The following is a 17,788-nucleotide window of genomic DNA, read 5'->3' as shown; positions in this document are numbered from 1 at the left end:
ATGCATTGGCTAACTGCTAAGGGTTGTTGCAAATATAAAGGTGGGGTTTTGGGGGGGTGGGAGAACCAAGATATTATCAGCGGAAGGAAGTGTCCCATTCTCACCAGCCTCCCTTTTTACTCCAGACTTCCAGAACTACCTGCGGACACAGACGGGGAACACGACCACCATCAACATAATCATCTGCACTGTTGACTACCTTCTGCGTCTGCAGGTGGGTGTTTTCATCCCAGGCCAAATCCAGCTCAGGAAGTGTCAGTTCTGTCAAAGCATAAGACCCAGAGACAGCTGCACTTCAGCCCTTGTGCTGACCAGAATTTCAGCCTGCTTTTGCAAACCTTACAAGTCTGAGAATCTGGTTCGTCACCTGAAAGGTCCTTTCCCTTTTTTTATTACAGTGGTGCCCCGCAAGACGAAATTAATTTGTTCTGCGAGTTTTTTCATTCTACGAGTTTTTTTGTCTTGCGAAGCACCAATGTGTATTGACGGTTTCCCATAGGAATGCACTGGCGGTTTAAAAAAAAAAAGGCGCAACACGTTTCGTCTTGTGAAGCAAGCCCATAGGGAAATCCGTCTTGCGAAGCAACTCAGAAAACGAAAAACTCTTTCGTCTTGCGAGTTTTTCGTCTTCCGAGGCATTCGTCTTGCGGGGCACCACTGTATTTCAAAATGTACTCACCATAGGGGGAAAGGTCTTCTTGCGCCCAGAGGCACTCTGCCCTTGGCACCAGAATATGGTATGACCACATCTTCTGCGCATTTGACTTGTGGGGTTTCAGCTACATGTGGTTGAAGGCTGCTGGTTGAAATCCCACAAGTTTAAATGCCAAGCGAGGTGGAGAGCTTAAAAGCTCTTTCTGTGCTGGCAAAACTCAGTGCAAAAAGAGCTCTCTGTGTGCCAGGTCTGGGATGCTTCACACAAGATCTCGCAGGAACTTAGACGGCCCGGTGAGATCTCACGAGAGCCTCCTGGGACCTTGGTGCATCGGCTGCGGAAGCCCCAAGATGCTCTTGTGGGGGCTGTCCCAAGGTTTTGAGTATACATGTTTTTTGCATATACACAGAACCCTTAGCACCGAACCCCACATGAGATGTGATTGTACTGTACAGTGGTGCCTCGCAAGACGAAATTAATTCGTTCTGCGAGTTTTTTCATTCTACGAGTTTTTTCGTCTTGCGAAGCACGGTTTCCCATAGGAAATGCATTGACGGTTTCCCATAGGAATGCATTGAAAAAGGCGCAAGATGTTTTCATCTTGCGAAGCAAGCCCATAGGGAAATTCATCTTGCGAAGCAACTCAAAAAACGAAAAACTCTTTCGTCTTGTGAGTTTTTCGTCTTGCGAAGCATTCGTCTTGCGAGGTACCACTGTACTTGAAACCAGCACAGCTTGTAACGAGTGAGGACTGCTTAGTGAGGCCTGAACTAAAAGCCCTCCACTAACGGGCAGCTCTTGAGAGTTGGAAGTCCTTGGTGGGACTGGTGGGAGTTGCAGTCCAAAAGATATGGAGGGCACCAGGTTGGGGAAATCTGGATCAGGTCATAAAATAGGAAGTATTGACAATCAAGTCTGCCGGTAGGATCACGCAAATCATCTCAGACTTAGCATCTTAGTATTCTGGCCACAGATAATGTTCCTTGGACCCGGCAGGGTAGTGGAAAATGGGGCAGGCAAAGTAACCTTTCGATTTCTTTCCCACCCACGGAAATCGCCAGGAGTCTATTAGTGATTTCTACTGGTATTACTCGGGCAAGGACGTCATTGATGAACAGGGCAAGCGAAACTTCTCTAAAGCCATGGCTGTAGCCAAGCAGGTCTTCAACAGCCTCACTGAGTACATCCAGGTATTATTATTGCCACTGTTGTTGTTGTTGTCTGAAAATCAGTTTTAAAAATTGCAACCAGAAGAAGAGAGTGGGTTGTGTTTTGGAGGTATGGGGTGTTAGGGGAAGAGGTAGTACCTCTGGAAGGGGACCCTTTGCCCACCTATGGTCCAACCCCACCCTGCATTCAGCTCACACCTGTCGCTCCTAGAAGCTGTCAGCAGGCGATAGGGGCCACATCCCGGGGAACGGCTATGACTGGCCAGCTAAATCAGGTGAGGGCAGCCAATGGCTCTCAAGTCCACAATGAGTCAGGGACTTCCCCTGCATGCGAAGACAGGCTCCAGTGGATTGAATGGACAAGACCACTAGTACAGTGGTCAAGAAGGTGGTTCTTGCACAAAGGAAGTGAGAGGCAAGTAAGGCTCATCTACCTGGGAAGATGGGATGCGGGTGGCGCTGTGGTTTAAACCACAGAGCCTAGGACTTGCCAATCCGAAGGTCGGCGGTTCGAATCCCCATGACGGGGTGAGCTCCCGTTGCTCGGTCCCTGCTCTTGCCAACCTAGCAGTTTGAAAGCACGTCAAAGTGCAAGTAGATAAATAGGTACCGCTCCGGTGGGAAGGTAAACGGCGTTTCCGTGCGCTGCTCTGGTTCGCCAGAAGCGGCTTAGTCATACTGGTCACATGACCCGGAAGCTGTACTTCCGGCCAATAAAGCGAGATGAGCGCCACAACCCCAGAGTCGGCCATGACTGGACCTAATGGCCAGGGGTCCCTTTACCTTTTTACCTGGGAAGGAAGCCCATCTATGAGAAGGAAATCTCTGATCCTACACAAATCTGGAGTGGAGTCCCTAAGATGGTTGGATGGCGCCTTGTACACCTCCTTCCAGCAACTCCTGCAGCCAAGCTGGTGCCAAATGTCTTTCTCTGCTTTCCTTTGGATAACATATTTGAGGCTGAGAGGGGGTCTTGTTGTCTGGGCAGCCCAGGACCTCCATCCAGAATGCCCAGGCTTGTGTCCTGGGGAGGTCACTTTGGTGCTGCTAATGCAGCAGTTTGACTTCACCCCCAGAAGCACACTCCATTGTCTCTTGAGAAAGATGGATTCAACGTGCTGCTATCTGCCTTACTGCAGGGCAGTACCATATGCGGAACGAGTCTGCCCCTGCAGCTTGATGGAGGTAGAAACTGTCTCTCATGTCTTGTTATGCTGCCGTTTCTATGGGGGATACATGCTGAGTATTTATTACCCCGCTATGCAAAAATCTCCAAATGAATCCGAACTTCAGTGTCTAAAATCCCTTGTAGAGGACAAGGATCCTGAGATCACGCTAAGGGTAGCCAAATTCTGTGCGATTGCCATAAAATGTAGGGAACAAGCTGTGCTATCATAATGATTAAGGCCTTAAGTGATAATTTTAGGTTATATGTTAGTGATTAAGTTTTAATTTATGTGTATTTTTAACTGTTGCTATCTGTATTGCCCCTGTTATACCTAATTGCAAATTCAAATGTACCCCTATTGTGTTTTATGATCTCCTTGATATTGTATGTGGGCTGGAACTGGCCTGTGACCAAAATAATAAATTCATTCATTCATGGATGTCATCAAAGGGAGATCCTCTATCCCAGGGGGTGCCCTGAGTCTCTTACAGCTCCCTCACCCCTCCATCCTTTTCTGGAGTGCACAGCCCCTCCTTTCTTTAGGCCCCCATGTGACGATTTACCCCACACTGAGCTGTGTATAAGCTGGGCAGAACAAATGCCCCATGCACAGATCATCTTCAGCAGCCCTATGTTCAGACTACTAGGTATAAATCGGATATCTTCATTATTTTCCCCTTCCTCGCCAGGGACCGTGTACTGGGAACCAGCAGAGCTTGGCGCACAGCAGGCTGTGGGACGCTGTCATTGGCTTCCTCCATGTCTTTGCTCACATGATGATGAAGTTGGCTCAGGTAAAAGCGAAAACGAGCAAGTGCAAGTTTTTGCCTGAACCCTGGCAAGGGGCAGAGGGTAGGGAATATCTTGGAGGTTGTTCATGAGCAGCGGTTGAGGAAGAGTATCCAGAGCAGACAGGGTCTTAGCCTTAGATATGCAAGGCCACGTGGTCTGCCCCACAGCCAAGCCCCGCAACTGTGAACCAGCCTTTCTTGGCCAGCTTCGAAGAAAGAGCAAGCCCCAAGGCCCCAGGCTAAGCAGGGAAAACTTAAGATTCTGCACATTGTCTTGCCAAACGGTTGACTTTGGAAGCCACGCAATGGCAGCAGAGGAGCCTGGCTTTTGGATTCGGGTGTCAAACTCTCAAATCGGTAGCCAACTCTTGAATCAAGGAACCAGGCTTTTGCAACCGGTAGCAAAAGTTTGCCAGCTTGGTCCTACCCCAAGCTCAAGCTTAGGTGCACAAAGCCAGCTCTTTCTACATTTTATAGCCAGGCTTGGGGAAATGGAAGTCAAACTGTGAATGCAAAGTGGCTGTGTTTGGGTCGCTGTCTGGTGCATTTCCTTAGAAAGGCAGTTTTTCTCCCCACCTGCCATCACCTTTGCGGTAAAAGTCCTTAAAAAAAATTCTAGCTAGACTCTGCTTGCTTCAAATGGGTCTGCCGGTGCCTCGGCTCGTTTGCACTGGAGGGTTGGCTCCCTGCCACATTGGGGTCTGGATAAGCCCCCATCCTTTTGGCAATATACCTTTGAGGATGGAAAGATGGAGCAGGAGGGAAGAGCCTTGTCAGGAAGTATGAGTATAGGGTGAGATGTGGGGTGGATGGGGGAGGTGAGGTTGCGTGTGGTGCGGTCTCCCTTTTAATCTCTGCACTAACCCCAGGCTCCCCTGCTCTGTGCCTCCCCCCACCCCCACCCCTCCCACTCCTGGTCTCTCAGCAACAGCTTTGAGCATCCCTCCTCCTGAAAAGGACCATTTTTGTATTTCACCATCTGGCCTTCCTTTATACCACTATACCTTTGCAGACAGATGCACACATTTTCCTGCCCTGTGTTGTGAATGCCCCTCCCTGCCACTGAACTGGAATTCACCTAGGACTTTTGAAAAGAGAGAGAGGGTTGTCCAGATCTATTTTTCAGCAGCCAGTCCCATTTAGGAATGGGCAAGCAATTCAATTTAAGTTTGCCTTTAGAAGACGATTCTATCAAATCTGCTCTTCCTGGAAGAATGTGCAAACAGGTGCAAGCCATGCTGAAGGCGGGTCTGCCTACAGCCACCCTGGATGCCATCAAAAGCAGAAATAATCGTGAATGCACAATAGAAAGGGCTCTGGTACGACCCTGAGCCTGAGCTGCGGTTGTGAAATCTAGTGGTTGAAGCGCAGGCTCAGTGTCCTTCCGCACTGCAGATTCTGCCCCCACCACACTGGGAGAATGAAGATATGCACAGATATGCAATAGGCGTATAGCATCTAGATCAAGGGAAGTAATAATGCCACTGTATTCTGCTCTGGCCAGACCTCACCTGGAGTACTGTGTCCAGTTCTGGGCACCACAGTTCAAGAAGGACACTGACAAACTGGAACGTGTCCAGAGGAGGGCAACCAAAATTGTCAAAGGCCTGGAAAAGATGCCTTATGAGGAACGGCTAAGGGAGCTGGGCATGTTTAGCCTGGAGAAGAGGAGGTTAAGGGGTGATAGGATAGCCATGTTCAAATATATAAAAGGATGTCACATAGAGGAGGGAGAAAGGTTGTTTTCTGCTGCTCCAGAGAAGCGGACACGGAGCAATGGATCCAAACTACAAGAAAGAAGATTCCACCTAAACATTAGGAAGAACTTCCTGACAGTAAGAGCTGTTCGACAGTGGAATTTGCTGCCAAGGAGTGTGGTGGAGTCTCCTTCTTTGGAGGTCTTTAAGCAGAGGCTTGACAACCATATGTCAGGAGTGCTCTGATGGTGTTTCCTGCTTGGCAGGGGGTTGGACTCGATGGCCCTTGTGGTCTCTTCCAACTCTATGATTCTATGATTCTAGGTGTCCCTTTTCCTCCCTGCCCTTGCCCCTCTCCTCCACCCCACACGCCCCCCTTTCCCCAGAGAAGGGAGGGCAAGGCTGTTCTGACCCCCAAGCAACAAAGGAACGTGCTGGATGGTAAACCTGGCAAAATACAAAAATGTTCTTAAAAATGTTTCTGAATAACATTTTTATTCTGATGTGTGACAGATGACCCAACCCCCAGGACTTCGAAATGGCGTAAGAACCTTTTATGTAGTAGTATGTGGCCATCTCATGCCCTGCTCACTCTGCCTGCTCCTTCCTTCCTTCCCTCCCACCCATCCTTCTTGGTTCCTTCCTTTCCTTCTTTCTGTCCTCTTTCACTTCTTTTTCTCTTTTTCCTCCTTTCCCATCCACTTCTCCTCTCTTTCCCTAGGCAGCTTTTCTCTACTCCTCCTTTCGACAGGCCAGACCAGTTTAACTAACACACACAGGAAAAACACCCAAAAGGGTCCTGAGGCCTTTAGATTAAGTCCTCATCTGCTCCCTGCAGCTGCTGTCTAGGTCAGGGGTCTGCAACCCGCGGCTCCGGAGCCGCATGTGGCTCTTTTACACCTTTGCCGCGGCTCCAGGGCGGATACTAGCGAGGGGAGGAGGCGCATTGTGCGCCCCGACACTCCCCACTGTGGCGGGCGCTGTACTGGCTGTGACGTCGCATGGGGGCGGTGCGTGCGTTAATCACGCACCGTCCCGACGTCACCTTCCCACCCATCTGCCCGCTACATTGTAAGGGGCATATACGCTGGTCACTGCATTGAAAGGGGGCATGTACGCTGGTCACTGTTTTGAAGGGGAGTGAAGAACACACACACACAAAAAGGTAACTTGTTAATTTAACGTTTATTTCTATGAGGAGGAGTAATTCTGAGGGGTCAAATAAAGAAATAATAAAAAAGTGACAAAAAACTTATTTTTATAATGACGAGTTTCGCGGCTCCCAGTTTTTTTTTCCTTCGGAGATGGGTCCAAGTGGCTCTTTTTGTCTTAAAGGTTGCAGACCCCTGGTCTAGGTCAAGCCAGACTTTCCTTCCTTTGAACACATGACATAGGAGGTGTGAACAATGGTCTGGATAAGACTCTGCAACCATTGTGCTAAATGATATTAAGATTCTGCAGCCAGGCAACCCATACCCTGCCGTAGATATTTCAGCCTGTGAAAATTACCATATTTTTCTGTGTATAAGACTAGGGCTTTTTCCTAAAAAATAATGTCCAAAATTGGGGGGGGGGCGAGGTCCTTATACACTGCTAGATCTCTCCCCCCCCCCCATTTTTTTAAATTGGAGTCTTATAAATGGGGGTGTCTTATAGACAGAAAAATATGGTAATTCCATCCAACATACAGTGGTACCTCGGGTTACATACGCTCCAGGTTACATACACTTCAGGTTACAGACTCCACTAACCCAGAAATAGTGCTTCGGGTTAAGAACTTTGCTTCAGGATGAGAACAGAAATTGTGCTCCAGTGGCACGGCAGCAGGAGGAGGCCCCATTAGCTAAAGTGGTGCTTCAGGTTAAGAACAGTTTCAGGTTAAGTACGGACCTCCGGAACGAATTAAGTACTTAACCCGAGGTACCACTGTATTAGAATACTTTTATCTCATACATTTATGCAAATGTCTGTAATTTGTTTTTCACTTGTTTTATTTACAATCCTGCATAATTATATTATTATTATTATTAATTAAATTTATATACCTCCCCTATACCCACAGGTCTCAGGGCGGTTCACAGGATAAAATCAGAATATAAAACCACAAAATACATGAGCTGAACGAAAACAACCCAATAACCCCCTCCCAAAAACACATTTTTAAAGGGCATGTGGTTTTGCTGGTCAGGGAGAGGGGAGGCTATGCAATGAAATGGAACTCTGCTGCCTCCCATGCCCCCACCGCTGAAAATTTCATCTCCACATATGTACATGCACACAGGCACTCCTGTGGTTTCAGAGAAGACACCTTAGCAAGGTGTCAGGGTGGGAGCTCTGCAAGGCAGCTGGTGTTGTTGCCAGAACCCTGACACCTTCATTGTTTGAGAACCCTGGCACCTTCCTGTTGCATTAACCTGCGAGGCCGGACGCACACGCCCAGAGCAGCAGGGAAAGTGCCTGGCAGAAGCCTTTTTTGAAAATAAAATAATACTGCGGCCTGGGACCCACGTACCTCTCCTGGTATGCCCCGCGGAGGACCTTAAGTTCCACAAATGACAACGTTTTGGAGGTCCCAGGTCGCAAGGTGGTTAGATTGGTCTCAACTAGGGCCAGGGCCTTTTCAGTACTGGCCCCGACTTGGTGGAACGCTCTGTCACAAGAGACCAGGGCTCTGCGGGACTTGACATCTTTCCGCAGGGCCTGCAAGACAGAGCTGTTCGCCTGGCCTTTGGTTTGGACTCAGTCTGACCCTTATGTTTCCCTCCCCTTATGGTCTTGATTTATCGGCTACTTTTAAAATGAGGCTGCATTTTAAATTGCACTTTAACTTGTATTTTAAATTGGTCCCTCCCCCATTCTGTTTTTTACTGTGATTTTATTGGTGTTAGCCGCCCTGAGCCCGGCTCTGGCTGGGGAGGGCAGCGTATAAATTATTATTATTATTATTATTATTATTATTATTATTATTCAGAATCTCCCAGTTCATCCTATACCTGCCCACTTCTCTGCCTCTGCCTGGGAAACCTCACTTCCCCCATTCTGTACACACACACACACACACACACTTTGTAAAAAAACCCTCAGCCCTTGCTGGTAGATCCAGGCAGGAGATCCATAAACATAAAATACCTCGTAGTACAGACGACACCTATATCAGACACCTCTTAGCTGACAAAGACCCCGAAATTAACAGGCCTGTGGCGAAGTACTGTTACATTGCAACAAGAATAAGACGAGCAATGATGACAGCAACAGAGTTCAAATTGCAATCATTGAAGGAATGATAATAAACAGTAGAGACATTTGAATTGAATCCTTAAAACCTTAAAAGTCGAAACCTGGTCATAAACATAAGTACCAGTTTTGTGATTTGGCCATATCTCCACTGTTATCTGTAGTACAATAGTACTTATATTGCCATATTTTATTTTATAAATTGTTTGCTGGTCATTGACCGTATTAAAGATATTTGATTTTGAGCCATAAACATGTCTGTTGCTCTTTCCCATCATGCCTCAGTGCAGGGGAATATGGTGGTCTGGCCTGGTCTGCTTTCCCCTCTCGGTCTGCAGCAGCTGGCCCTTGCTCATCACCCCAGCCCTCCTTTCTCTCCTTCTGTCTTTTCTGCTTCTCCATGCTTCTCCAGACCCCCCTCCAGCCACCACCATTAAACGGGGTCGTCAGGAGCTCCATGGTTGGCCACCGCTTTGGCTTGCTGGCTCACGCCCCATCCTAGCTCATGTTGTCATGCCGCGGGCGTTGAGGGCGAAGGGGAGGGTTTGCGTTGACATTGACTGAAGCTGGCAGCTGGCCCTCTTCTCTCGGTTTGACGCCGGCTGAGAGTTGCGGGCGAAGAGGCGAAGCGGCTCTGGAGCGCCGTGACCTCTGAAACCAGCGTACTCACCTCCCCGATTCTATATTCCCAGCCCTATGCTGGTTTCAGAGTCCGTCCCTCTCCCAGGGAACTGCAGTTCTGCCAGAGAGGCTGCAGATAGCAAATACCGTATTTTTCGCTCTATAAGACGCACCAGACAACAAGACGCACCTAGTTTTTGGAGGAGGAAAACAAGAAAAAAAATTTCTGAATCTCAGAAGCCAGAACAGCAAGAGGGATCGCTGCGCAGTGAAAGCAGCAATCCCTCTTGCTGTTCTGGCTTCTGGGATAGCTGCGCAGCCTGCATTCACTCCATAAGAAGCACACACATTTCCCCATACTTTTTAGGAGGGGAAAAGTAAGTCTTATAGAGCAAAAAATACGGTATAATCCAGAGAGGCCTCGTCACCAGGGGAAAGTATTCTTTGTTTGCGGTGTAGATATGCCCATGATGCCAGTCGCTGGAGGGAGTGGCATGGAAGACGTTCACGAGGCGTCTTTTCCCTGCAGCGTCCTCTTCCCAAGCAGGCGAGGCTAGGAAATGGGGGTGCAGTGGCTGGGGTGGGCGGGGAGACAGCACTGGGGGATATTTCCGCCCCTCACCAAAACTATCTCTTTGTTGCGCTGCCCATGAGGACCAATTTCGGAGCGAATCCTACCCTGAGGTAAGAAGGGCGTCCCTGCCTCTCCAGAGGCACAGCTCTTGGGTGGTCCTTCAGTCAGAGGAGGAGAGGTTGGGGCCTCCTCAGCATGCTTACATTAGAGTAAGGTGTTCTCCTCACGTGTCACAGTGTGGCGGCAGTGCCCTGTGGCCGGCTGTGTACCTAACCTGGCTTCAGATATCTGAGTCTCTCTTCCTGGGACCTCAGGGGGACATCCTGGGGTGGCACCATCTCAGGGGCCTGAAGAATGGGCCACAGTGCTCACGGCCCAAGTTGAGACCCGCTCCTTGGTCTCTGTGGGTTACCTCCACCTCTCCCTCCTTCCTGTCCCACACCTAGTTATGGCCGGGTTTCCATTGCCTGGTTAGAAGCCAACAGGTGTGACAGGGCCAGGGAAGGTCGGGCCTTAAGAATACAAGTGGGGCGTGGGGGTGAAGGGTATCTGTGTCTGGAGGCCTCCAAGACATGGGAAGAGATGTCTCTGGTTCTGCAGCACTTCATATCTCCCACGTCTCCCTCCCACTCAGGATTCAAGCCAAATTGGGCTTCTGAAGGAGCTGCTGGATCTGCAGAAAGACATGGTGGTGATGTTGCTGTCCCTTCTGGAAGGTAAGGCCCCTTAGCCAGGGCAGGGGTAGCCAGTCAGGGCTCCCTGAGCAGACAGGGGTGTTTTCTGGCTCTGCCTGGAGATGCTAGGGGTTTAACGTGGGATCCTGTGTGTTTGTGCAAAACTGCTACAACCCACTGAGATAAGTTGCACATATCTCAATCACCCTGAATCCACCTGACAGTGCTTACATGAGTGCAACACACACCCACTCATCACTTGTGTATCCACCCGCAACACACTTCTCATTTCCACGTCTAACCTTACTTTTTATGTGCCTACCCAGGGAACGTGGTGAATGGCACCATCGCTCGGCAGATGGTGGACATGTTGGTGGAGTCTTCCAGTAACGTGGAGATGATTCTCAAGTTCTTTGATATGTTCTTGAAGCTGAAAGACATTGTAGCATCGGACGCCTTCCGAGACTACATCACGGACCCGCGGGGTCTCATCTCCAAGAAGGATTTCCAGAAGGCCATGGATAGCCAAAAGCAGTACACGCCGTCCGAGATCCAATTCCTGCTCTCTTGCTCGGAGGCCGATGAGAACGAGATGATCGACTACGAGGAGTTTGCCGATCGATTCCAAGAGCCCGCCAAAGATATCGGCTTCAACATCGCCGTGCTGCTGACCAACCTCTCGGAGCACATGCCGCACGACAACCGCCTGAAGACCTTCCTGGAGTTGGCGGAATGCATCCTCAACTACTTTAGCCCCTACTTGGGCCGCATTGAGATCATGGGCGCCAGCAAGCGCATTGAGAGGATCTACTTCGAGATCAGCGAGACCAACAAGGCCCAGTGGGAGATGCCCCAGGTCAAGGAGTCGAAGCGGCAGTTCATCTTTGACGTGGTCAACGAGGGGGGCGAGTCGGAGAAGATGGAGCTCTTCATCAACTTCTGCGAGGACACCATCTTTGAGATGCAGATCGCGGCACAGATTTCAGAGGAGGAGGGCCAGGAGGAGGAAGAGGAGGAAGAGGAAGGAGAAGGGGCAGAAGGTGGGGAAGCCGAGAAGGTGTCGGCACCATCGGAGTCGTCCTCGGTCTTCGGGGAGTTTTTGGACGGCGTGTTGAACTTCTTCCGCATGTTCACCTACCGCAACATCCGCCGGAAGCTCCGCAAGATCAAGCAGATGACGGTCAAGGAGATGGCCGTGGCTGTGGCCACGTTCATCTACACCATTCTGATGAGCATCCTCCTCTTCTTCTACAACGTCTCCAAGGGCATCTTCCTCCTCATCTGGAACACGCTCTTCGGGGGCGGCCTGGTGGAGGAAGCCAAGAAGATCACAATGACGGAGCTGTTGGCCAGCATGCCCGACCCAACGCAGGACGAGGTGCATGGAGACGTGGCCCCTTCCGAGGAAGTCGAACAGGAGGCTGAGGAAGGGGAGGAAGCAGAGATAGTGGAGCCCGGCAAGGAGGACACGCCTGCTGAAGGCGGGGAGGGCTTTGACATGAAGAAAGAGCATTTCCGATCCACAGCTCCTGATGCGCCTGGTGGGCTTGGCGATATGGGGGACACGACCCCAGTGGAGCCCCCTACGCCCGAAGGATCGCCCATCCTCAAGAGGAAACTGGGAGTACGTATAGGTTGCCTGAATAGTGGTGGGAATTCCTGGGTCTCTCTAGGAGGAGATGAGGCTTAGGGGGTGGGGAGGGCACAGAAGGTGGGGAGGTACGATGCCTGGAGGAACTGCATCTGTGAGTGATGGGATTTGGAGTCTAACACCACCGCCATGCTAGCTACCCCGATCTAAAGTGAACCGAGGAGTAATGTCAGCAATTAAGTACAGTGGTACCTCGAGTTACAAACTCCTCCGGTTACAAAAGCTTCAGGTTACAGACTCTGCTAACCTGGAAGAGTTACCTCGAGTTGAGAACTTTGCCCCAGAATGAGAACAGAAATCGTGTGCCAGCGGCACAGCAGCAGCAAGAGGCCCCATTAGCGAAAGCATGCCTCTAGTTAAGAACAGTTTCGGGTTAAGAATGGACCTCCGGAATGAATTAAGTTCGTAACTAGAGGTACCACTGTATAGGAGACGCACTGTAGGGAGATCGTTATTTTTTAAATTTGTATACCGCTCTTCATCTGTAATCTCAGAGTGGTTTAAAACAAAGATTCAAAATGAAAACACCAAATACATTACAAAAACAAAACAAGCCAATAACACACACGCACCGGTTTTCCCCTTGCTTCACTCCCTTTCAAGAGAAAACCCACTCTTTAGTGATAAATCAGAACAACTGAATTGCTGTTTACTTCAATTGAGCACTAAAGAGCAGTTTTCCCTGGGAGAAGGCAGTGGGGCTAGTGAAAGTGTAGTTAAGCCCCATGTTTGGAGGAGAAATCCGAACAAGGTTGCACCTGAGAACTGAAACTCACCCATCCTTTGAAATTTGGACGTGCCTGAATTTTGAGATGCAGTTCTCCAACCCACTTTCATTATCGTGTGGGGATTTTAGCTCCGCGGTTCAGAGTCCTTTTGTTCTTTCTCCGGGTCTGGAGGGGATGAGAGGGCAGGTTGGGATTCAGGACTCCTGAGTTCCATCCACATTTCTTTGTTCAAACAAAAGGGGGTGTTTGAAATCACCTTGTATTTATTTGTGTTTGGGATTGCTGTGCCTTAGCAGCTAGATGCTGTTGCGTGGCTAGTTCCCGCCTCCCCCGAAGAAATAAGACACAGGACACAAGAATTCAGGTTAATGGGTCAAATTAGGCCACAACTTTATTGATTACAGGAATTGAGCAGTATTGGCTTAGGCATTGGTCCTAACTATTAACCAGGTAGAGGCCGGAAGGGTTAATCACCAGAGGGAGGAGTCCTGTTGAGGCACGTCAACTAGGAGCTCCTTCATTTGCATAACAATAGGACAGTACCCCTACCAATGCCTAACCGCCAATCCGTGGCGTAGCGTGGGTTGTCAGCACCCGGGGCAAGGCAAGTAATTTGCGCCCCCTAACCCGTGGATTTGCGCCCCCTAACCTGTGGATTTGCGCCCCCTAACCCTAACCCCCAGATGTTGCGCCCGGTGCAGCCGGCCCCCCCTGCAGCCCCCCACGCTACGCCACTGCCGCCAATACCGAAGAGTTGTGACAGTTTGCTACGAGGTAGGCGAAAACCAAATGGCTGGAGCCAATCTGCCATTTGGAAAAAAATCCTACCTGGCGCCTTGACGCCGACCAACCGAAGTTCATAGCAACGTCAGAGAACCTATCCTAATAAAGGGGGTGGGATGGGCGGGAAAACCGGTCAGCTGCAGGAGCGGGGGGGGGGGGGGAGAGGAGGAGCCTCAGCTGCGGCAGGTTTAAATAGCCGAGGCCCCGCCCCCGGAGCCAGCTGATTGGCTGGCCCGGGGTATGACACGGGCGGGGATTCCCTTAGGTATCACTGGGGCTGGGGTCAGCCCCCGCAAATGTGGGGAAGGGGCGTGATGCCCGCAACCCCACCTCCTTTTCTTTGTTGGGGAAGTGGCTTTAATAGTAACTTTTTTAAAGAAAAGGAAAAAATCCAGCCCTGCTCCCAAACTCGTGCATCTTCATCCAGGTTGCATTGCAAGTTGTTCTGCTTTAGCTCCCTTCTCTGCATTTCAGGTGCAGAATTCTTTCCCAGTGCCAAACGTGGCGCTCCATCTGAAGTTAGTGTTACTTGGAGCTGAGTTGATATCCATCTGTCCTGGGAGGCGATGGTGGACTGCACCTTTGTGTGGGGGGGAGTCAAACTGTTGAAGCGTTCCAGCGCCACTGCAACTAATGGACCTGGCTAACTTAGGTCCATTACTTTCAATGGGTTTTCTCCAAGTAAGACTTAGCTGGAGATAGCCCTTGGTCCCTGCTGCTCGCTGGCATGCAATAAATCCCCCCCGCGTAGCAGCCATGATGCCCACAAACTCCTTTTGCTCCCAGCCGCCTTGTGGCACCAACTCGCTCACCAACCCATCTTCTTGTGACTCTCCAGGTGGAAGGAGAGGAAGGGGAGGCAGAGGCGGAGAAGATTGAGGAGCCGCCCGTGGAACCAGAGAAAGCTGAGTGAGTGCCGTTCTTGGTGAAAGTGGATTCCACACTCTGGATTAAGCTGGGACCTGCGGGGGGGGGGGAACCAGAGGGGTGGTCCTGGGGGCAGGATGCTCCTGAGAACCTTAGCCCTTTTACAGTGGTGCCCCGCAAGACGAATGCCTCGCAAGACGGAAAACCCGCTAGACGAAAGGGTTTTCCGTTTTGGAGGTGCTTCGCAAAACGAATTTCCTATGGGCTTGCTTCGCAAGACGAAAATGTCTTGCGAGTTCCTGCGATTTTTTTTCGCTCCCCACCCCCTTTTTCTAAGGCACTAAGCTGCTAATAGCCTTTTAGCAGCTAATCCGCTAATCCCTTAAGCCTTTAATAGCCGCTAATAGCCGCTAAACCGCTAATAGCGCTAATCCGCTAATCCGCTAATGGGCTTGCTTAGCAAGATGAAAAAACCGCTAGACAAAGAGACTCACGGAACGGATTCTTTTCGTCTTGCGAGGCACCACTGTACTTTTTATTTTTTTACCATAATATTTATTAATTTTCAATAGACCTAACAAAAAAGAGAATATGCAACAACATAACAACACAACAACAACACAATAAAAAAGTGAAAAATAAGAAAAAAGAATAACAAACTTAACATACCTAAGCAGGGGAAAAAGAAACTCAACCAATTAATTAAAATCCGTTTTCATAAACATTTTAGTTGACTTCCTCTAATCTCCTCCATCTGAATTTCCTCTTAATTTGAATGTAGCAGTTTCCAATATCATTATTTCATAAAACAATATTAGTCATATTCCAATTTCTTTACCTTTCTTATAGTACATTTTTTTTTATATACATTTAAGTCTAATTTAGTCCTAAGCCTGATTGGTTCTTTCAAGTGGTTACATATCTTTAATATTAGAATATTTATTCAAATAGTCTTTAAATTTCTTCCAATCTTCTTGGTAGTCCTCTTCTTTCTGGTCGCGGATTCTCCCGGTGAGATCAGCCAACTCCATAAATTCCATCATCTCCTTTATGTTTACTTTTAAAAGCAGCCCGTTGCCATCCCTCAAGGTCTCAAAAATACGGGAACCAGCACGATACACTCCAGATGTTGCTGCACTCCAGCTCCCATCATCCTTTGCTGCTGGCCATGTGGATGGGGCTGATGGGAGTTGAAGTACAACAACGTTGAGGGGGGAGACGCATTGGCTTCCCATGGTGTGTGGCCCATTTCAGCTGGAGAGGGGTTTGAATACAGGGTTCGAATACAGGGTGGCAAAGGTGGTGTGTCTTTCAAGTTTTAACTCCACTTCCCCGCTTGTCCCTCCCAGTGCTGAAAATGGAGAGAAGGCAGCAAAGGAGGAGGAGGAAGAGAAGAAGGAGGAGGAGAAGGAAGCGGAGGAGGAGAAGCCCAAAGAGGAGGAAGAACCACCAGCCAAGCAGAAGAAGAAGGTGGCCCAGAGGGACAAGAAGCAGGCGGAGGAAGGAGGCTCGGAGTTTTGGAACGAGCTGGAGATCCAAAGGACAAAGTTCCTGGTAAGGGAGATAACCTGAGACATTTGGGCTTCACGTTTCTGAATTATGCGTCATGTAGAGAAGGGGGGGGCGTTTTCCTCCCTGTGTCATAATGCTAAAACCCGTTGGGACCATCCATTGGAGCTGAACCATGGGAGACAGACAAAGGTAAAGGGACCCCTGACCATTAGGTCTACTTGTGGACGACTGGGGTTGCGGTGCTCATCTCGCTTTATTGGCCGAGGGAGCTGGCGTACAGCTTCCGGGTCATGTGGCCAGCATGACTAAGCCGCTTCTGGCGAACCAGAGCAGTGCATGGAAACGCCGTTTAACTTCCCGCCGGAGCGGTACCTATTTATCTACTTGCACTTTGACGTGCTTTCGAACTGCTAGGTTGGCAGGAGCAGGGACTGAGCAACGGGAGCTCACCCCGTTGCGGGGATTCGAACCGCCGACCTTCTGATCGGCAAGTCCTAGGCTCTGTGGTTTAACCCACAGCACCACAAAGGAGGGGGTTTTTCACCCACTGCAGAGTTGAACCATGGAATCTCCTCCCACAACCATATGGCAATGGCCATCAACTTGAATGTCTTTAAAGGGCGGTTGGACCAATTAATGGAGACTGTCCGTGGTTGCTAGGCACGGGGATGTTCTTCTGCTTACGCAGTCCGTCTGCTTCTGAATACCAGCTGCTTGGGGAGGTCTTCGTGGCCCTTTGGCCTGGTCCAGCAGGGCTTTCCCGATGTTCCTAAGGACATGCACCCCCACATTGTTCTTCTCCTCTTATCCACCCTCTTTGCAGAATTACCTGTCCAGGAATTTCTACAATCTCCGCTTTCTCGCCCTCTTCCTGGCCTTTGCTATCAACTTCATTTTGCTCTTCTATAAGGTAAGTAGCTCTGGTGAGGGAGAGATGGGGCACCCTGGAGTAGGGATGGTGGGTGGGGGGAGAGAGGAAAGATTCAAGAGTCTGACAAGTTAATGCAGGCCAGAGGATGAGATCCCTGCTGCAGTTTGGGAAGTGCACAAGTGTTAGAAAGCAGGTTGTGCACAATGACATATTTTTTCCCCGCTGTAAGTTTTTTATGCTGTATTTTAAATAACTGCAACCTTCCCCAAGGGTGAATGGTGCATAATGAATTTTAAAAGCCACCACAACAGTAACACAGCATCTTGGGAGCCAAAACAACTGGGCACAGCTTGTGGGAGGGCAAATGGTTGGAGCCAAGGACTCTGGCCAGGGTAGGGACCCTCAGACCTCTCTCTCTCTCTCTGGCCCTTGGTGCTTTCCCCATCCCACACCCCTCTCTGGCCCTGCTTTGCACCCTAAGTGCTTCCCCCCTGGCTGGATCGTGTCCTTGGACTCAGCTTGTACCTCTTGCTTTCCTGGGTGCCTGTGCTGGTCCTGTGGGTTACCCAAAAGGCAACGTCCAAGTCCGGTCTGTGGTCTAAGGTGCAACGTGGAGGCTGTCCGTAGTAGCTGAAGCTAGGTGCAGGGCAGGGAGTTGGGTGAAGTCAGGAACAGGCTTGCAAGGAGGGAGCCAGGGCAGGTCAGGAGCTCAGGCAGGAATTAGCAACCAACAATGTTACTCCCGCAACTTGGGACTGGGCTTGCTGGCTTTTATCTGCCCCGAGGCATAGGG

At 49.8% G+C, this 17,788-nt stretch overlaps 1 protein-coding gene across 5 annotated transcripts in view; it reads left to right on the top strand.

The window, feature by feature from the left end:
* Positions 1–17,788, top strand: part of RYR1 (ryanodine receptor 1) — a 225,696-nt gene that overhangs the window by 192,535 nt on the left and 15,373 nt on the right. For 2 of the 5 annotated variants that reach the window (XM_083454658.1, XM_083454657.1), the window contains 10 exons: positions 126–214; positions 1,717–1,845; positions 3,682–3,786; positions 5,994–6,023; positions 9,990–10,019; positions 10,544–10,625; positions 10,910–12,207; positions 14,584–14,654; positions 15,962–16,166; positions 16,948–17,034. In XM_083454658.1, the coding sequence (XP_083310784.1) occupies positions 126–214; positions 1,717–1,845; positions 3,682–3,786; positions 5,994–6,023; positions 9,990–10,019; positions 10,544–10,625; positions 10,910–12,207; positions 14,584–14,654; positions 15,962–16,166; positions 16,948–17,034 (2,126 nt within the window). The remainder of the gene's footprint in view (positions 1–125; positions 215–1,716; positions 1,846–3,681; positions 3,787–5,993; positions 6,024–9,989; positions 10,020–10,543; positions 10,626–10,909; positions 12,208–14,583; positions 14,655–15,961; positions 16,167–16,947; positions 17,035–17,788) is intronic. The other 3 variants (XM_083454661.1, XM_083454660.1, XM_083454659.1) reach the window with 2 other exon arrangements.

This window comes from Podarcis tiliguerta, assembly GCF_965153285.1.
Source record: "Podarcis tiliguerta genome assembly, chromosome: 8".
Lineage (NCBI taxonomy): Eukaryota > Metazoa > Chordata > Lepidosauria > Squamata > Lacertidae > Podarcis > Podarcis tiliguerta.
This window is presented reverse-complemented; position numbering and strand designations above follow the sequence as displayed.